General features: G+C 37.5%; 1 protein-coding gene across 1 annotated transcript; it reads right to left on the bottom strand.

Moving 5' to 3' along the window:
• Positions 1 to 1,903: 1,903 nt before the first annotated feature.
• On the bottom strand, positions 1,904 to 17,948 carry PSAT1 (phosphoserine aminotransferase 1). The gene is made up of 9 exons (XM_083883574.1): positions 17,821 to 17,948; positions 15,472 to 15,532; positions 14,587 to 14,656; positions 13,299 to 13,504; positions 11,705 to 11,877; positions 10,512 to 10,681; positions 6,753 to 6,881; positions 4,172 to 4,309; positions 1,904 to 3,558 (listed from the first exon to the last, which is right to left on the bottom strand). The coding sequence occupies exons 1-9, from the start codon at positions 17,878 to 17,880 to the stop codon at positions 3,453 to 3,455; spliced, it is 1,113 nt and encodes a 370-aa protein (XP_083739700.1). The 5' UTR covers positions 17,881 to 17,948; the 3' UTR covers positions 1,904 to 3,452.

Below are 17,948 nucleotides of genomic sequence, written 5' to 3'. Positions count from 1 at the left end.
TTTGAAAATACAGAGCATCAGCTGACAAGAGCAGGACTCCCTGCACTGCTGCCTGTATGAGTCATTTCTCTCCACTAGAATTACTAGTTAGATAAGGATATGGCAATCTAGACTTCCAATTCTTATTTAATTCTTGCTTGGCTTGCAGATAATAACTACCATAGCAAGTTCTTATCATATACAACTGACAGGAATCTCTAGGACATGGAACCTTCCTGGAGGACAGTTGGCACCTAGGCTGAAGAATCCCTCCCACACACAGCAGAAACAGAGGGAGTGTGCAGCTTGCTCAGCAGCCTTCTCTTTTTAGACCAGGTCTGGAAAAGACATTAACCAGAGACTTTTATACTACAAAGGAGAATGCTAGAACATGCTTTTGTGAAATCAAACAAAGAGCAAGATGATTCACTAGAAAAGGAATTGAAAAAAATGTTCATTGAAAAGAGCTCATCTGATGATTCCCTCTCTATGTGGGCCAAAGTAGGTGAGACCAGTATTTTCTTTATTTATAACCTCTTTTAATGTCTCCAGAATATTCACATCACACAAAAGAGCCCTACTTCTAAACACTGACCCAGCTTTCAAGTGTTGATGAGAAAAAAAGACCAAGAGTCTCAGCAATGGGTTGCTGGAATTCCTCCTACCAATCTGATGTGAGGAAATCAGGATTTCGCTGTCCACAAGGCCTCAAAACCCCAATACAGACAAACAGCTTGGAAGGTTAGAGTTGCTGTATGGATTAGTCTGAAACAAAACTGAAGTAAATAATTTATTCAGGACATGCTTCTGTATTCCCAGAATTCCTCTATGCCCCTCACCTTGTTGCCATAAGGCCTCCGTTAGCAGTAGTTAGGCTAAGGAGTTGGTTCCTGGTGCAGGCCCATGGGAACCAAGCCTGAGAAATGAGGCCTGAGAATCTGCTGATGCAAGGAACAACGTTTAAAGGACTTAGTAGAGCATGTAGTACATACAGATATACAGATTACTTGTGAAATATGGTTACATTGTTACCAATAAAATGTTTTCTATGGTGGGAGTTAAGCTTAGAAAATTAACCTTAATTTTAGCTAAAGCAAGCATGCAAAATTTATAACCGTTAGAAAGGTTATCTAAAAGATGAATGTGAACGTTTGAAGTGAAGTATGTAGGAAACTGCACGTAGGCTGATGAAGTAAGGTATAAAAGATGGTATAAAGGTATAAAAGATGAGCATCTTTGTAACCAACTTGGGACACTGACTTGGGACGCTAGTCCTCAGGGCCCTCGAATAAAGCACCGCATAAACTGACACTCTGTTGGTTTGTGTTTTCTCTCGGAATCGGGCAACAAGTTGATATTCAGCAACCATTGTCTGCTTGATGCAGTCTTCACTCTGTATTTAAATTCTACTTGATTTTTGCCTGACTGGGTTAAAAAAATTGACAAGATGTCAATTGACCTCAGAAGCAGCAAGAGGTTCCTTGCTGGACTCATGAATCAGCTGCACAAATCAGTGCAAGCTTTTTTGTAAACACACAAAAAAGCATGCTAGCTAAGAGGAATGCAAGGCTATTAGAAAGGTTGGCTATTTCTTGGAAGGAGATAAGACAAAGCTACAGTTGAAAGGAAGTACAAAAAACTCATAAAAAGAAATTTATGAAGTTAAAAAGCTTAATATGGAATCCAAATTAGATACTCATAAATGACAGGGTAAAAAGACTTCTTTAAGCATTCATAATAATACTTTTGTTTCCATGGCTCCTATGGGAAAGACTCTTCTTGGAAAGAAATAAAACATACATAAGAGAAGCTTGCTTTTTGTGGAAAAGAAGTATACCAGAATCTAAAATTCTAACACACATTAGTCTTCATTTTCATCCTGAAAGTGACAAAATCAAAGTTTCAAACACAATGATTGTTCACATCATTATATGATCAAATTTTATTTTTTTCACATAATTTACATACTTGGAGTTACACTAAGTTGACAAAAATCTCCAAACAGTAATGATGAATTTTCAGATAGGAATGTAAGTCAACCCTAGAACATTCCACTGACTTGCTCTGAGGTTCCATCAACAAAGGGATAGTACGTCATTATCATTAATTAATTGTTAACACTGAACTGACATTACACAAAAATTAAAAAAAAAAAAAAAGTAAATCCCCATTGTGTGCCAAAGAGTTTAGTCTAAAACCAGCTGTAGTAATGCTAAACACTTTGACAGTAGCAGATAGCTTCTACACAAGTTAAAATAGGAGATTAAGGAAAATATATGAGCATTGGCATCAAAGTCACTCAAAAGTAGTAACTCAAAAAAAGTAACTCAAGGGTTCTGTAACAGGAGATCTTCTGAAGATCTTTGTGTAACCACAGTGACCTCTCTAGCCCAGAGTATCAATGTCTGCAGTAAGCCAGAAGGACCAAGTGAGAAAGTGGGACCAAAAGTACACTATAGTGTCAGGAAAAGGCAAAGAAGACTATTATTTACTCCAGTTGGACAAAGTTCCACAGATAAAAGGCTACAGAAATGAAAGAATGAAAAGGTAGAACAAATACTGGAGCAAGTAGAGAGGGAAAACACTTCAACACCAGACAAAGAAGTCTGCTGCACTTTGGCCTCAAAATCAGTGCAGAGAAAGTCACAGCCCATTGAGTGGACTATAGCAATCCAGTTTGGCACAAGGTTAACAAATGGAAAGCAAATTTTTTGCAGCAGCAAATAGGCATGCTCCAAAATAAGAATGTAACATTAATAACCTAGGAGTTTAATACACAAAATGCACAGAGAAATAAAAAACATCTTAGAAATTGATGGAATCAGACTCATGAATCTTACTTTAAACTAATAAATGTTAATAGGAAGAAAAGCCCAGTCCAGCAGACTTTAACTACAATTACTTGGAATGGTTATGATAGTACTTCTAGCATTGGAGCAGTAGTCTGAAGGCCAGATCCTCAAGTTAGGAACACTGGTGTTAACTCCTAAATACTACTGGTGGTACACTGTTGGAATATACCCCAAAAACCAACCAGATGTCCCTAGAGACACGTTAGTTTACCTTCATTATGCAGTCACAGAGTATTTGTAAAGTATTTGTAAAGCATTACAGAGAGCTTGTGACAAATTTTGCTTCCTGAATTTTACTAAAAAGAAGGTATTGCTGAAGTCACTTGTAACTGGAAGTGAGAAACAGACTCAGATCCATAGCATCTTACAATGTTATTCATGTTTTAACCACACATTTTCAAATTTTGGAATCAATCGTGATCAGTCTGGGGATCCTCACCTTCAGCAAAACCAAAGTTGCCGTATCATTGCAAGACTGGGCCTCTGTCCCATCCAGTTAATTAAAATTGCTACAGGAACTAAAAGAAAATAGAACTTGTATACTACAGCCATGCAATACCACAGTAATGTTAAAACCCTTTAACTTTTACTTCTTAGATGTGCAGTGTGGGTGTAACCCATTTATGACTGATGCATTTGCATGAAGCTTTTCATGAATGCTGCAAGCTTCTGAACATCTTCTACAGTCACTGCATTATATAAAGAGGCACGGATTCCTCCCACAGATCTAAATTGAAAACAGGAGAGGAGAAAAAAAAAACCAGAAAAGTTTTGTATATTCTAAAAAAGACATTAGTAGCAGTCACAGACATTTAAATATATTCCTACTCTAAAATGATAAAATTCACATTTATGTGCATGAGAAGCAATATTTAATTCAAGGCAGGCTTGCAATCTAGAGAAGCTTAGTATTTAATAGTTATTTACAGCTCCAAAACTGTAGCCCAATGACATAAAAGAACTAATCCCACTAACAGTATGAACATAGGAAAGAACTCTTGCAACCAGGTAGACAAGCCACTTGAAAGGCTTTATACACTGATACAATCTGACCTCAAAAGATATCTTCCTTGGCATCTGCTCAGAGACAGATTTGCAGAAGAGAGCAGAATTAGGGATAAAGCTCTCTGAAGCCCACCACTTCACCTAAGCAGTAGCTGAGCCACCAACAATCTCTAATTACAATCTCTAGACTGCTCTTTTCAAGTGTTGCTAAACCAGTATGAGGAACGGCTTATGTGTGAGAAAGGCTGGTAAGTCAATGCACAATGCCTCATGTTGTATCACTGCAATAATAGTTTATTCCACACAGGACAGAGATTCACTTGACTAATACTCACCGATGTCCTTTCAGAGATATCATGTTAAGTTCCACAGCTTTCTCAAGAAATTTCTTTTCCAGGGCTTCATCGCCTTTGACGCTGCCAATGCGGAAAGGTACATTCATCCTGCTTCGGTTCTTCCTCTCCACTGGACATCTAGAAAAGGTTGCAGAATGTAATGCTTAACCCACTTTGTGCTAAATTTGTATTTCAGCTATATGCAGTTTGAAAAAGCAAATAATCACACATGTTTAGAACCAAAGTCAATCCTTCAGAATTGAAATTTTCATTACTTTCTGTGAAAGAAAGCAACCTTCCTTTTTTAATCAAGTATAATAATGGAAGTGGTAAAATGGAAGGCTTATTAACCTCTCCTGACATACTCAAAATTGTGCCATAGAAACAGACATGAGGCTTGTATACAGACCAAATTAAAGGAGAAAAAAAAGAAAAATAAATAAAGAAAACAATTACTTGGGATAAGTGAGGTAGTTACAGGGAAATTTGACTGAGTCTAAAGCAGTTTCTTCTCTTCAAAGACTGACACTTCTCAACTAGTCACAAGTGCTACCAGAATTACACTAAGCTAAACAGAACTAAAGGAAGCATAAGAACACAACGTAAGTAAATTTGCATAGACATTAGAAACTTCTGCTAGTGATTTCAGCCAATCTTCTAAAAAAGCATTACTGGGAATCATGAAGTAGAGAAGAAGTATCTCTAGAACGAATCTTGCACTGCATACATGGCCACAACATTACATGAGATGCATCAAAGCTCCTTAATATCTTAAAATCCCATTTAATCTGAAGTGGAAAACTCAAGATATGTGTAATTCCTCTTCAACTATTTTGTGAAGTTCAGAAATGATGGGGGAGGAAGAGAAGATTTAAATACCTTTTTTTTCATATTTCTACTTATAAAAGAGATATGAAACCTCCAGATTTACTTTTTCTAAGGCTGTGATGTAGATTCTTGCAGGCATTCAATATAAATAAGTCTTTGGAAAAGAATGAGTATCATTCTTTTTAGTTCCTCTCTTGTTCCTTTGTCCAGATGTCTCCATGATGAAAAGGAAAGAAGATGCATCATAACAACTGCCTGTGAAAATCTTCTACTTCATGTTCAACCAGGAATATAATATTCAGAAAGGCCTATGCTTCTAAGCACTCCCATATCTGAATTACTGCAGCCATGCTTTAGTTTTTAGAATATCCAGTTTCTACTGGGCCATCTGATGTAACTCAGTGCACAGACGTTGAAAAACAAACTACAAACAGCACAGAGCACTTCATGGAAGAAAGCTCCCATTTGCTAAATGGCTTGTCACATGGCTTACTCAGGGAAGCATGCCACAGATTAAGTGCCATGTTACAGCTGGGAAGGCAGCTTCAAATTAAGTCTTCCTTTTAGTTATAAATACAATTTCAAAATTCACAGACTTAACTGTATTGCTTAGGAAGCTGCATACAACTCAGTTAGTGAAGCTTGTTCTGCTTTCCCAACTGATTATTTACCATCCAACATGCATTGCATTTCCCACTCACTGCCTTACAGACCAACTTTCCAGATACAGATTTCTGTTTGTCACAAAATGTTTTTTTCAAAGCTTCATTTGCTTTCTGACATTTACGAAAAACCCTGAGGACTTCCCTGGAGTAGGATCACCATCCTGATTGTGGTGATACTAAAGGCCAAGCTATTCTCGTTTTCTAAATGGATAAGAAGAATGTATTAAATGTTATGATGAAACTTTATCCCTGCCAATTATGATTGTAGACAACTTTAATTTAAAATCCAAATTTAATTTGCTCTTTTCTAACTTTGACTTGAAAGTAAATTAGGACCCCACACTAGTGCTTTTACAATGACGGTGAAGGAAAATATTTTGCAGTTTCATGGTCAATTAGTAGTCTAAGCTTGGCAAATGTTGAAATTATTACAGTATCAGCTTTTAACTATGCATAGGTCCTGTGAGCTCAAAAATACCTTGCAACTCAAGAGGGTTAAATCTGCTTTGGAAGGCCAGCAAAAAAAACTGAAGAAAATAAACTATGCATAAAGTACGTAAAGAAAATGTATTCCATTTTGGGGTCTGATCTTTCTATTTTATTTCAGGAAGTGCTTCAGAACTTAGCATAATTAGCTAATAAAAATGCTCTGCTTGACAGAGAAAAAGAAGAGTCTTTGACTCCTGGAAGGTGGTAGAGAAAATACAATGGAAAGGGGTCTCTACAATTTCTTACATGCAATTTTCTCTGTTTTCTCTGTTTTTCTCCCCCAAGAGATTCAGTAAGCATACAAGCCAGAATCTGCATATCTGTTTTTTGCATACTCTTCTCCCACACTCCTGTTTTATTAAGTTTAGAATATGTTTTTGTAGGGTTCACTACTGACCTATACAAGGTAAGTTGAAATAACTTCCAATTGGAATGTGACTTATCCTTGGGCAGTTACCAAGGGAATGGTTTGCACAAATGGTATCTCTAGGAGTCCTCAAAAAAGGTGACTTCAAAACTACAATGAAACTCTCAAAAGTTCTGAATGGTGTGGTAATGTAGCAAATATTGAAGAAAAGGGGAAAAGCTTAGCAACTTACACATAAAATCCATTAGATTTGTCTATAATATCATAAATCATCTGTGACTTGATTAAACTAAGTTTATCCATAGCTGCAGCTCCACCATTATTCTTTATCCATTCCAGTACCAATCCCATGATATAAATACTGCGAAAGGAAAAAACATTTTTCAGTGAAATTATTCAAACAGGAAAAACATAAGTCTTATTTAATTTTTTTTTAGAAAAAACATTTGCAAAACGTTTCAGCAACAAAATGCCATGTTTAAGGGCTCTTAAGATTAACAAACCAAAATCTAGACTATTTTACAAGTTATGACAACTCTAAACAGACACTGTTTTCTGGACACAGATGAAATATCCTGAAATTCAAATGCCACACACATCTGTTGGACCCAGCTTTATCCGTTGTACCATAGAAGGAAATGTCCTGCAGGCTTCCTGCAGGGCTGCCAAAGACATCCCCAGACATGCTGCATGCACTGCCAATTCACTGCCTACACAACTCCCTGTCAGGTCCTGCCTACAAGGACTACATTACTGCCTAGAAGGAGCCAGATTTAGAAAAAAGTTAATAGCATTTGCCCTGTGCAGCTGCTCTAGCAAAAATACAGGAGTAAATCTCAAATATATGTGCATTAATCTCCCAGAAATTTAACAATATTTTCACAAATGTTAAAAGTAAGAACTCTAATCCCATTTCCATCTACAAAGACCTTTTTGCCCACATGAACAGTGAAGTTTGGCAAAACAAATTACAATGTATCACACTTAATTATTCGTTACCAGTCAAGTTCTTAGTAGAGATCTGAAAGCCTACTGGCATCACATGGCTTGAGACCAAGAATTTCAATGCTAGTTACTAAGTGCAACAAAAAAAATCCTTGAGGCCTTTTGCCTTTGTGCTTTTGCTATAAAACTCAGCTTGTTCAAGTTCAGACATTTCCCATGACTACAACAATTTACATAAAAATCTGCTCACAAGTTTTTGTGGCCTATATCCAACAAGTTCATTCTTATGAATCCCTTCATTATTGATTCCAAGGGAGTGCTCAGAGAACATTACCCTACAAGTTTCCCTAACACATATCTAGCAGAAGGCTGTTTTAAATTTTACTGCTTTTTATTTCTAAATGGATGCCAGTACCAAATCCTTAAACACTTCAGAAAGGCTTCAGAATAACCAAAGTTACAGACTGCCATTTTTAGGAAGTACCTTACAGCTCTGACAGCACAATCTTGCCACATTTATGACAGCACACTATCAACTACTCTACTGTAAAGGATATAAGTGAAGTATAGACTATGCCCTTGGCAAATGTACTGGGCTACATTCACCTGTTGCACTCACTTCCTTCAGCAAAACTTTTTGGACAAGCTAACTTAGAAGTTAGCCTTAGAGTCGTTCCCAAAAACCCAGACAGCTTAAACCTTTTATCCTTCTTTTATGTCAATCAAAATAACGTTTCTGGAACAATTTTAAGTGCAAAATGCATTTCACCTTGCAAATGTGATTTTTATAGCAAATTCATTGTTAATTTTAGCTAAATAGTTAGGGTCAAAGAGTCAACTATGTAGTGCCAGGAGGTTAAAGCCATTAGCATTACCTTAATTTAATTTAGCATCTTGCTGAAGTAGCTTTTGCAAAATCAGTTAATATTTCCCGCCTGTTTGCCAGCAAACCATTAACGAGTGCAAAGAAAAGAGCAGAGAAAAAGAGAACTAAGAAGCTCTGCCAGTTCCTTAAACTGAAACAGGCAGTTAGGGCTAAGCCAAATAGATGTGCATCCTGCCAGCATTTCAGTCTGTTACATTCTGGATTCTGGAGTGTACTTCAATGTGAGTCTATAGCATGAAGTGAAATCCAACAAGACAGTGATGAGAAAGGAGAAAGACTATTACTTCAACTTTATTTGCATTTCCCTTAACCACCCACTACTCTGTTAAAGGCTACTGTCAGATACTGAGTAACAGCTAACACAGCACTTTCTTTTCAGAAGTTTTTTTGCAATGGCTAAAATGAGGCTGCAGAATTTGATTTGTTTTGCTTTTCAAATCAGAGGAACAACACTGTGTCCAAGTACTGAGATTAAGTAGAACTTCAGTTTTTCAAATGGAAATAGCTTTCTACTTGGAAAACATGAATGGCTGGATTTAAAACTTGGCATATTCAAGTATACACAGCGTCCAAAAACGGTATGTGTGACTTGGCAGTCAGGCAAATAATTGATCACGAAATAGAGGTTTCAACAAGCACTGGAAAAGAAAGACATACTGCCTATGTTACAAAGCTTCATTGAGCAGACCAAAATCCGGAAACATTGTATAGCTAATTCTTACTGGCTGTACCCAGCCAACAGACAGGCAGACAGGCTGCCAGTAAGAATACATAATTAAAGCACTACATACGGTACAGTATGAACACAACTTGGGGGAACTAGTTCTGCACGGTAAAATCTGACATAAACAAATGTTCACAAGATTTACTGTTCTGTTGATAAAGATAGCTGCTCCTGTGTCATTGCAATAGTACACTCTGTAGTGACAATCAGCAGATTCAGATATACTTAAATTCAGTAAAATTTGAAGTGAACTAATTGTACTGATGGAATTAAGTTATAAGGTTTACATACAGAAATCACTGAACTTTATGCCTGTAAATTCAATATGTGTAGAAGATCATTAAGCAACTTAACTTTGCAATTCTGGAACATACAAACAAGCTGTAAGAGCTGAGACTACACATCAGTAAAAAACTGCATTATCAAATTATCTGAATGAAAAGGAAATCTTTATTTTCAAGGTAATTTTAAAAGCTTCTGGGATAAAAAGATACCTAGATTGAAGTTTTTTTTTTAATAATCATTTCAGAAGACACTGGTATAAAAATTCTTCAGGTTAAGAATGGGTAGAATTTACTAACTCAACATCTAAAAATTCTAGTAGCAAAGCACCACTTCACTAGTTATCAGAAGCTACAAGAAAGTAATTTTTTAAAAGTAAGCTGTAGTCTGATATGCTTCTTGCGTAATGAAATCATCGGATACATGGCAATTTTGTGATTTTGACTGCTAGCAATGATTACAAAGCAAGATCAATTTTATCTTTGGATCCCAAAGCAAACACTGAGACGGCAGTCAAAGAATAATGCAAAACTCTAGAAGAGAATAAACTACTAAAATGGCTTTTAAAAAATTCTTCTACAGTTTCATTTCAAAACCAACAGTAGTGAAAGATGTAGAAAGAACAAGAAATATTTTTAAAGATTAAAAGGATATATATAATATCTTATATTATTTAAAACTTTAATCACAATAATATTTACCATTTTCCAGTAAAGAAAGTCAGTGGGCACCTGGAGGTTCAAATGCTGAGAACAACATCAGGAAGAAATTAAATCAAACTGTATTTTGTGATCAAGAAGCAAGGCAAAGGGCCAAATTACCTCCTTGCAATGAGTGAAGCACCACTGAATTGACTAGAGCTGTGCTCATGTAAACCAGAACTGCATCCTGAAACTTCTACAATGGAGCTATGGCATATAATATTTACTTTGAAGAAGACTGCATCCTCTATGGCTGAGTCACACTAGGCAATGCAAAGCCTACTAGTCACAGGACTGAACACTTCCCATGTTTTCACAGGAATCATGTGCAACACTCCAACATATCAGTGGCGTGAGGGCAAATACACAACTTTGGAAGCTTTTCTAGATAAGAGTGGCAGATGGCAGTGCAGCAGCTTTCTGAGTAAGAGATCACACAGCAGGGTGAGTTACCTGTAGCACGGTGGAGTGTTATACAAGGAGCTATTGGCTGCCTGTGTTTTGTAATCCAGCACAACAGGGCATTCCTTCAGTGCAAATCCCAGCAAGTCCTCACGTACAATTACAACAGTAACTCCAGCACAGCCAACATTCTTCTGAGCACCAGCAAAAATCACACCAAACTTTCAAAGGAAGAAAAAAAAGAACTTGGTACATGCATTCACTTGCAGATCTTATTACTAAGTAATACCCCAGGCATACTAGTCAGCTAAACAGGACAGAGAATTTGTTGAAAATTAGCAAGTTGTAGGTTAAAAGAAGAGATAGTAGAAGTTCTGATTAGCCGCAAGTGCACTTACGGCTACTCGGCTGAGGAAGACAATTACAACAAATTTCACTACAGTTTGCTAAATGTTTATTTAATAGCTGCAAATAATGCTCAGTGCAGCCTGTTGCAATTTCACACTAGTCCAAGCAAATTTACTAAAAACAAATTCCTACGCAGTTCACAGTATTTTCAACCCATCTCCTATTTCAGAAAAATCATCATAAAATCCACCTGTTCAAAGAGGCATATTAGGAAAGGCCAAGCTGAATACATTAACAACTACTCCTTTTTGCTACACACAGGTAAGAAAGGTCAAACATACTGTTTCTCTAGTCAGTAACACCTCTACTCATAGCATACTTTACAAATATAGTAGCTGCCTATGTTCTGCTTCTGTACTATCTATGAAACAGTCACCATAATAGTGAGGCAGAGGAAGCTTTAGGAGCTTAAAAGAGGTTACAGATTTTCATGTAAGAGGCAGGATTTAAAAAACTGATTCACAATACCCTGCTGTAGCCGTACACTATCTATAGAATAAATACAACTTAGAAGATATTTATTTTAATTGTTATTTTTTATAGCAGGTATTTTCTTCATCAGTGAATATCAGTAGCTAAATAATCTTGGGCAGCTATTACCATAAACAATTTCAACATAGTTAAGTATGATTTTACGAAAAAAAAGGAAAAAGACATTGAAACCTCAAACCTGAGATTTCAATGCTCCTATCCATCATCAGATACTCAATTAACAAAACAGGACTTCCTTAATTTCACTGCTCAGCATCTCTAGCCATCCACACATTTTAACACGTTTCACTATATGCATTAAATTTTGAAAATGCTTTGTGTGGTCACTGTATCAAATTGCTTACCTTGGAAACATCCACAGGTTTGGACAGGAAGTTTGAAGACATATCACAAACCAAGACTGCTCCTTTGACATCAGGTACGAAGTCAAACTCCACACCATGAACAGTTTCATTAGCACAATAATATACATAAGATGCATTTGGATTCAGAGTCCAAGTGCTTGGGTCAGGAATGCCTAACAGGCAAAAAAGAAACCCAGAGGTCACTGGAGACAAGTAATTTTCTTGGCCTGCTGTTTTACCTGAAAGTGAAACTTAAGTGCGAACCAAGAACAATTTTGCCATATACACTATTAATCATGTTGTTACAGGAAGATAATGTATCTGCAAAGCCAGTACACCAGTGCATTCCCAAAGCTCTCTGGTGAGCCATCATTAAGGATGCAAAACCTTTTGATTTTCACTGCTTATTCTTCAAATTATATTCATCCAGTTTGCAATTCCAGACTACAAACTACTGCCCTAGGGGTTCAAAACATTATTTCAGAGGAATTCGGACACTGACCCCAAGAATCTTCCCTGTGCCTTTGGAACCACTGAAACATGCAAAATCTCACTAGCAAAGTTCTCTAAAGCTCTTTCTGTGCAATCCTAGATGCATTTAAGTCTTGCCCAAGCTGAACAAACACAAGGTTACCTACCTTTCTCCCATTTTAAGGTCTGCAACTGATTTACAAAACTAAGATTTCCTCCGTCAACAGGCAATATACAGGCATGTCCTGACAGCACAGAACAGGTCTGGCATAGAACAAACAGTTGCTCTCCCTTTCTTTTTTTCTCCAGGACCTGATGGGAGGTGGAGGGAGGGGTGGGAGATGGCGCTATTGCCTCCATCATTATTTACTGCCTCTTCTCTTATGTACAGCTACGAAATAGTGAATTATGCTCCCCTAGACCAGAAAGTTGTAGGTTCAATTCCTTCCTGTGCCTCACAGTACATATGAACTTATTTTCCAAGTTAGTGCCCTAATCACCAGTTAATACACTAATTTATACGAGGATAGTCTTTGTATTTCTTGTTGCCACTCTTTTTAGTTCAAGTGTTGTAATTTGGATCAGAGGGAAGAAAAGTGAGCAAAACTAGCAGGAATAGAAACTAGATCTCATGTATTCCTGCTCCAAGAATTATTTATGTATATTCAGTGACACATTGGTAGGAAAGATAATAATTTAGGAATCCTTAAAAGCAGGCAACAGAATTCAGGTCCCCCATATCCTGGGTCAACAAGGTTAAAATCCCAGCCCTACTTCTGAATTTTAGAGCAATCTCACTACTGAGTGTACATGAAATTAAAATACCTCACAATATCCCTGTGACTAGCTTCAGATCTCAGTTAAATATTAATATGATGCCACTTATTTTCTGGCATCTGCTCAGCCTCATTTCACCTTTTTTTTTTTTTCTGGAGGAAATTGTTAAGCCATTTAACAAATCTCCCAGTGGTGAACAAGGAGAGATGTGGCAGACATTCTTTTGAGTGCTGGGCAGTCAACCCTAGTTAACATTCAACTAGATGAACATTGGCTACATTGGATCCATTTTTAGAGTAAGTCAAAACTTAAGCGTTCACATTGATAGATGCAGTCATCAACTTACTTGTATAGGCTCCTAGTTTGGGATGAACAATATTGACTTTGGCATATTTCTCTGCTTCTTTAGCTGCTTTTGCTGACCAGCCTCCAGTAACCACATAATCTGCCTGTCTTCCCTCCTTTAAACCAATAAGGTTAAGTGGGACTGCACTGAACTGAGCAGATCCACCTCCTTGAAGGAAAATAACTTTGTAGTTGTCTGGTATATTTCTGCATAAAAGAAATAACCATTTATGTTATTCCCAGCTGACACAGGATGCATACAACTTGATATTATGCATTTAACCATGACTGAGGAAGAACACTGCCACTTTAGAAGAGTCTTTGCCTAGAGCTTAGATCCAGTCCCACTAACTTACCTCAGCACTGGTCTTGAGAAACAACTTAAATATTTAAGAGTAAATGCTATGAATTTTAGCGATAAAAATTTGCTGGAAAAATCTTTCCCTCCCCAACCCTGGCACTGCATTAAACAAACTCACTCCTGAGTAGCCATACACACAAACTTGAGAGATATTCCCTCACAATTAATGCTGACTTTTAATTTTATCTGTTGCTAGCTTCATGACTTTTCCGTCAGGCTAAGAATACTCAAGTGCTTACAGTAGCAGTCAGCTTTGAGACCCTTCAATTTGAAAGCGCAACAGTACAGTAAAGTATACATGCAGAGCAAGTGAATAAAAAGCTGCTCATACAATCACAAAAATTACATATTCAAATTATTAATTAAAATACCTCTGTCAATGACTCTGGCTGTGACTGAGGGTCAAGTGTTCGTGTTAGATGACCAATATTATTAACTACTATGAGAACAGTAATTCTAATCCATCATATATTTATTTCAAAATTTTTTAAATGCATCATTCTACAAATAGGAAAACACTGATTCACAGAGCTTTTGTTACTAAAATAGGACTTATGAACAACATGCAGATCACATTTATACCACTAGAGAACTGATTTTTATTGTTTGCACTTATTTCTTTTAGTTCATGTCCTTCATGAATTCTATGAAGGTGATAAAAATCAAAATTTCAAAACAAACTCTGCTAGACAGATAAAAAACTTCTGAATCTAATAAGAACCCTTTGTCACATTCAAAAATATAAGCATCAAACAGAAGATCAGTGTTGTCCCCATGATTATTACTTTATGATACACAGTACCCATGCATAATAAACACCACTGATGAGGTGCTTTTAAGAAAGTACCCAGACACATTACACATTAGACATTACTGATGCAATTGGCACACGCAGAACATAAAAATAAGCAGAAAGTAATTAACTTACAGCAATTCACGCATAAGATTTTCAGTTGTATTTAAAATTTTTGTGAAATCTGAGGACCGATGGCTCATTTCTTTGGTGGAAGAGAGAAAAGACATAGCATGAAACAAGATGATAATACATGAATTCAATTTTAAAACTGAGTTAAGCTTTAAATCTTTTACACTACAGACCCAAAATGCTTGAAGGTTGTCCTTCCCAGCTCCTACTCCTCTTTAAGTACTTAACTACTCCTAAATACCCACAGAAGACTTATACCTGCAGTCTTGTCCAGACACAGGGAAATCCTGCTCATTGATATTTGCCACCTATATGACATTACTATCACTAGGAACAACATTTACAGGTACAAAAAATAGTCCCTAGAAAGGTTTCATTTTTCCTTATGCTAAGAACCTTCTCTGCTGCAAATACTGTAAAAAGTATATAAGTGCAGGAGTCTGTTAGTTCTCTTACCTTTAGCAAGGCTTCTTCACACAATAAAGCTAATTAAACATTAAGGACAATTACACAGTAATTCCTTTTAAATCCATAGGCTGTCTTCCATGTGTAGATGTACAATGTAAACATTACTCTGAATTGTGCAGAGACAACTGCACATTCTACTTTTAGCAACTAATCAGACTCATAGACTAATAAAATGTTCACCGTCTTGATGCATAAATCTTTTGTGCAACTGGGTCTGAAAAGGCAGCTACCCATATGGCACAGAAGACACTTCCTCCTTATCACAGGAGAGCACTGCCTGTGATAAGCACTTCCTTATACACATCTATACAGACACACAGGTGTAAGAAATAGAGCCAAAACACCAAGATCAGAAAGTCTTATTAAACAATTCAGTTAAATATCAAAATAATGAAAAATGTAGATTTTTAAAAGTCTTACCAAGAACACTTATACCAAGTCCTTTGTAGTCCACCAATTCTTTTTGTGCTTCTAATAATACCTATCAAAAGGAAAAAAAAAAAAGTCCAGAAATAAATGAAGGGATTTTTCCATTATCTGGAGTCTCTGATGCATCATGCTTATTCCGGCTGCCCCATATTGCAATAACCTGACACTTGCCAAGCGATATTAACAGAAATATAGTCACCAAAACAATTTTCTTGTACTTAGAAGCTTTAGGCTTTTCATAAATAAGATAGCAAACTTAAATCACATGCTTGTTATGGAGGCCATGTTTTAAGTTATTATTTCAAATGCTACATTTCCAGATTTCTGAACAATTTCTAGGCATTGAAGGAACTCTTAACCTTTACAGAACACTTAATGTTTGTATACGTACTCCTTCTAAGCAAGCATCCTCAATATCCTCTCCCACCACTCCATCCTGCGTCCCTTCACTTGACTTGTGCCAACAGGGCAACCAAAGTATTGAAGGAAACATAAGAAGGATCAACTTGGGGAATTGGATACCATAAACTGAGCCAACGTGACAATGATTGGTTTCACAAAATCAAGTTCCACACTTTTTGAAGATGAGCCCTTATCTTATTGAGAGTTAAGAAAGAAAATAGGCAAAATTTTGAAACAACTGAAAAAATCAGGTCCCTAAAAGTCCTAGCCAAGCACTGCTCTAGCCATCCTTTTTTTTTTTTTTTTGCTTTTCTTCCTTTTTTCTGCGTTTTTTTTTTTTTTTTTTTTTTTTTTTTTTTTTTTTTTTTTTTTTTTTTTTGTATTTTTTTTTTCAGTGCTTTCTCCCCTAGCTCTTGAGTATCAACAAAGTAGCATGAGATTCTAACCACTGGATCTGCAGCCTCTGATTTTGGTGAATTCTTGTCTGAGAGCCAGAACAATCTTGGCTGCTCCTAAAGGAAGCAGGAGAAGAGGGAGCCCCAACAGAAAATGCTGTATGCATGCACCCTAGGATCTGACAAGAAACTTCACACTCCGGGCAATTTAAGGAATAAGAAATCTACCTTGCTAACAGGGTATCTGCATGGCCTGTCAACTGTAACAGCTGGCTACCAAAAGGTCAACTAAAAGATTGTGAAGTTTTAACCACCACGTTTTACACGCAAACTTATCTCCGCCAGAGAAGGAAGCAAAAAAAGTAAGGGGGAACACACAGACTATTTGAGTACTGCTTGTTAAACTGCTTGACAAAATCCAATTCTGTTAGTAACATTCTTCATCTGAGAATCTGCACGATAGACATCTACGACACCCACTATAATCTATGAATTGCTCCATCTTCTTGTTTCAACAAGTTTGAGTGCTTAATGGGCAGCATCAGCCCACAATCAAGAGAAACACACCATCGAGGTGATACGGCAGTCCACACAAGAGCATTGCATTTTCGAGAGGGTAAAGAGATTAATAATAGCGAGCTCAGCTGTGCCCACCCGCACTCCTCAAACCTTAAATCCAGTTTTTTGCCGTTTCTGTCGGAGAGCTGGGCACTGAGGCATTGCCTGTAAGAGCCCCTTTTGGAATCTAGAGCTCGACAGAAAACAAATTTCTTTGCAACCTTATCCACAAAGGACATTTCCTCGAGAAAAGAGATAGGAGGAGAAAGAAACCCAAAAAAATAAAAACAAGAAAGTTGCTTTGCAGCAAATTTGTTTATCTAAAGAATTTTTTTTTTCAAGGAAACAACACATTAAAAAAGGAAGAATACTATGAAGGGAACTAAGAAAAGAACAACAACAACAAAAAAAAATCCCACAGTAGATAACCCTTAAACTGAAAGTCAGGTACGTACAGTTCGGCAGAAACCACCCCTCTCCATATGTAACTGGATAATCCACGGCTGCTGATGCAACTTTCCAGAGGGTTGAGTGTACACCACAGTCACTATAACCTCTGACAAAAAGGCGTCTCACGGCATTACCATGCTATTTATCAACTGACAAATCTCACACTGCACAGAGCTATCCTTGCGCGCTTAGGTCCCACTTCCTATCCCAAACCTAACGATATAGGTGCTGGTGGCATACGATCCAACAGGGGAAGAAAAAAAAAAAAGAAAAAAAAAAGAAAAAAAAATCCACAACACACCACACAACCACCACACCTAGAAAGTATTCCAAAAACCGCACTCGAGCTCGCTTCCAAAAATCCGAGCTTATCGGGGCAGTTCGCTGAAGAAGGGGAGAAGACAGGGGGTTTCGGCGCTGTGCGGGTAAACTCCTGTAATTACTATTTACTAGAGTTTCCCCAGCCCTCGCTTTGCAGCCGGAACCCCGCGGAGAACACCCATCCCCGCCGTGCCCCAGCACAGCCCCTACTCACAGAGCGCGGCAGCTTCGCCGGCCCGGCGCCGAAGTTCGCGACCTGCCGCCCGCCCTCCATCGCTTCAACGCCGCCCGCTACACCTGCTGCTCCTGCTGCGGCCCCGCCGCCAGCCCCTCCGCTATAAA

Source organism: Zosterops lateralis, assembly GCF_965231275.1.
Source record: "Zosterops lateralis genome assembly, chromosome: Z".
Taxonomy (NCBI): domain Eukaryota; kingdom Metazoa; phylum Chordata; class Aves; order Passeriformes; family Zosteropidae; genus Zosterops; species Zosterops lateralis.
The sequence above is the reverse complement of the archived record's forward strand: the minus strand, read 5'-3'. Positions and strand labels throughout refer to the sequence as shown.

Excerpts from the sequence above, each read along its gene's own strand:
- PSAT1 (XM_083883574.1), bottom strand. The coding sequence starts at position 17,880 with ATGGAGGGCGGGCGGCAGGTCGCGAACTTCGGCGCCGGGCCGGCGAAG. Across the intron at positions 11,878-13,298 it reads CAAACTAGGAGCCTATACAA|GCATTCCTGACCCAAGCACT; the intron begins GTAAGTTGATGA and ends TTTGCCTGTTAG. Across the intron at positions 10,682-11,704 it reads AACCTGTGGATGTTTCCAAG|TTTGGTGTGATTTTTGCTGG; the intron begins GTAAGCAATTTG and ends TTCCTTTGAAAG.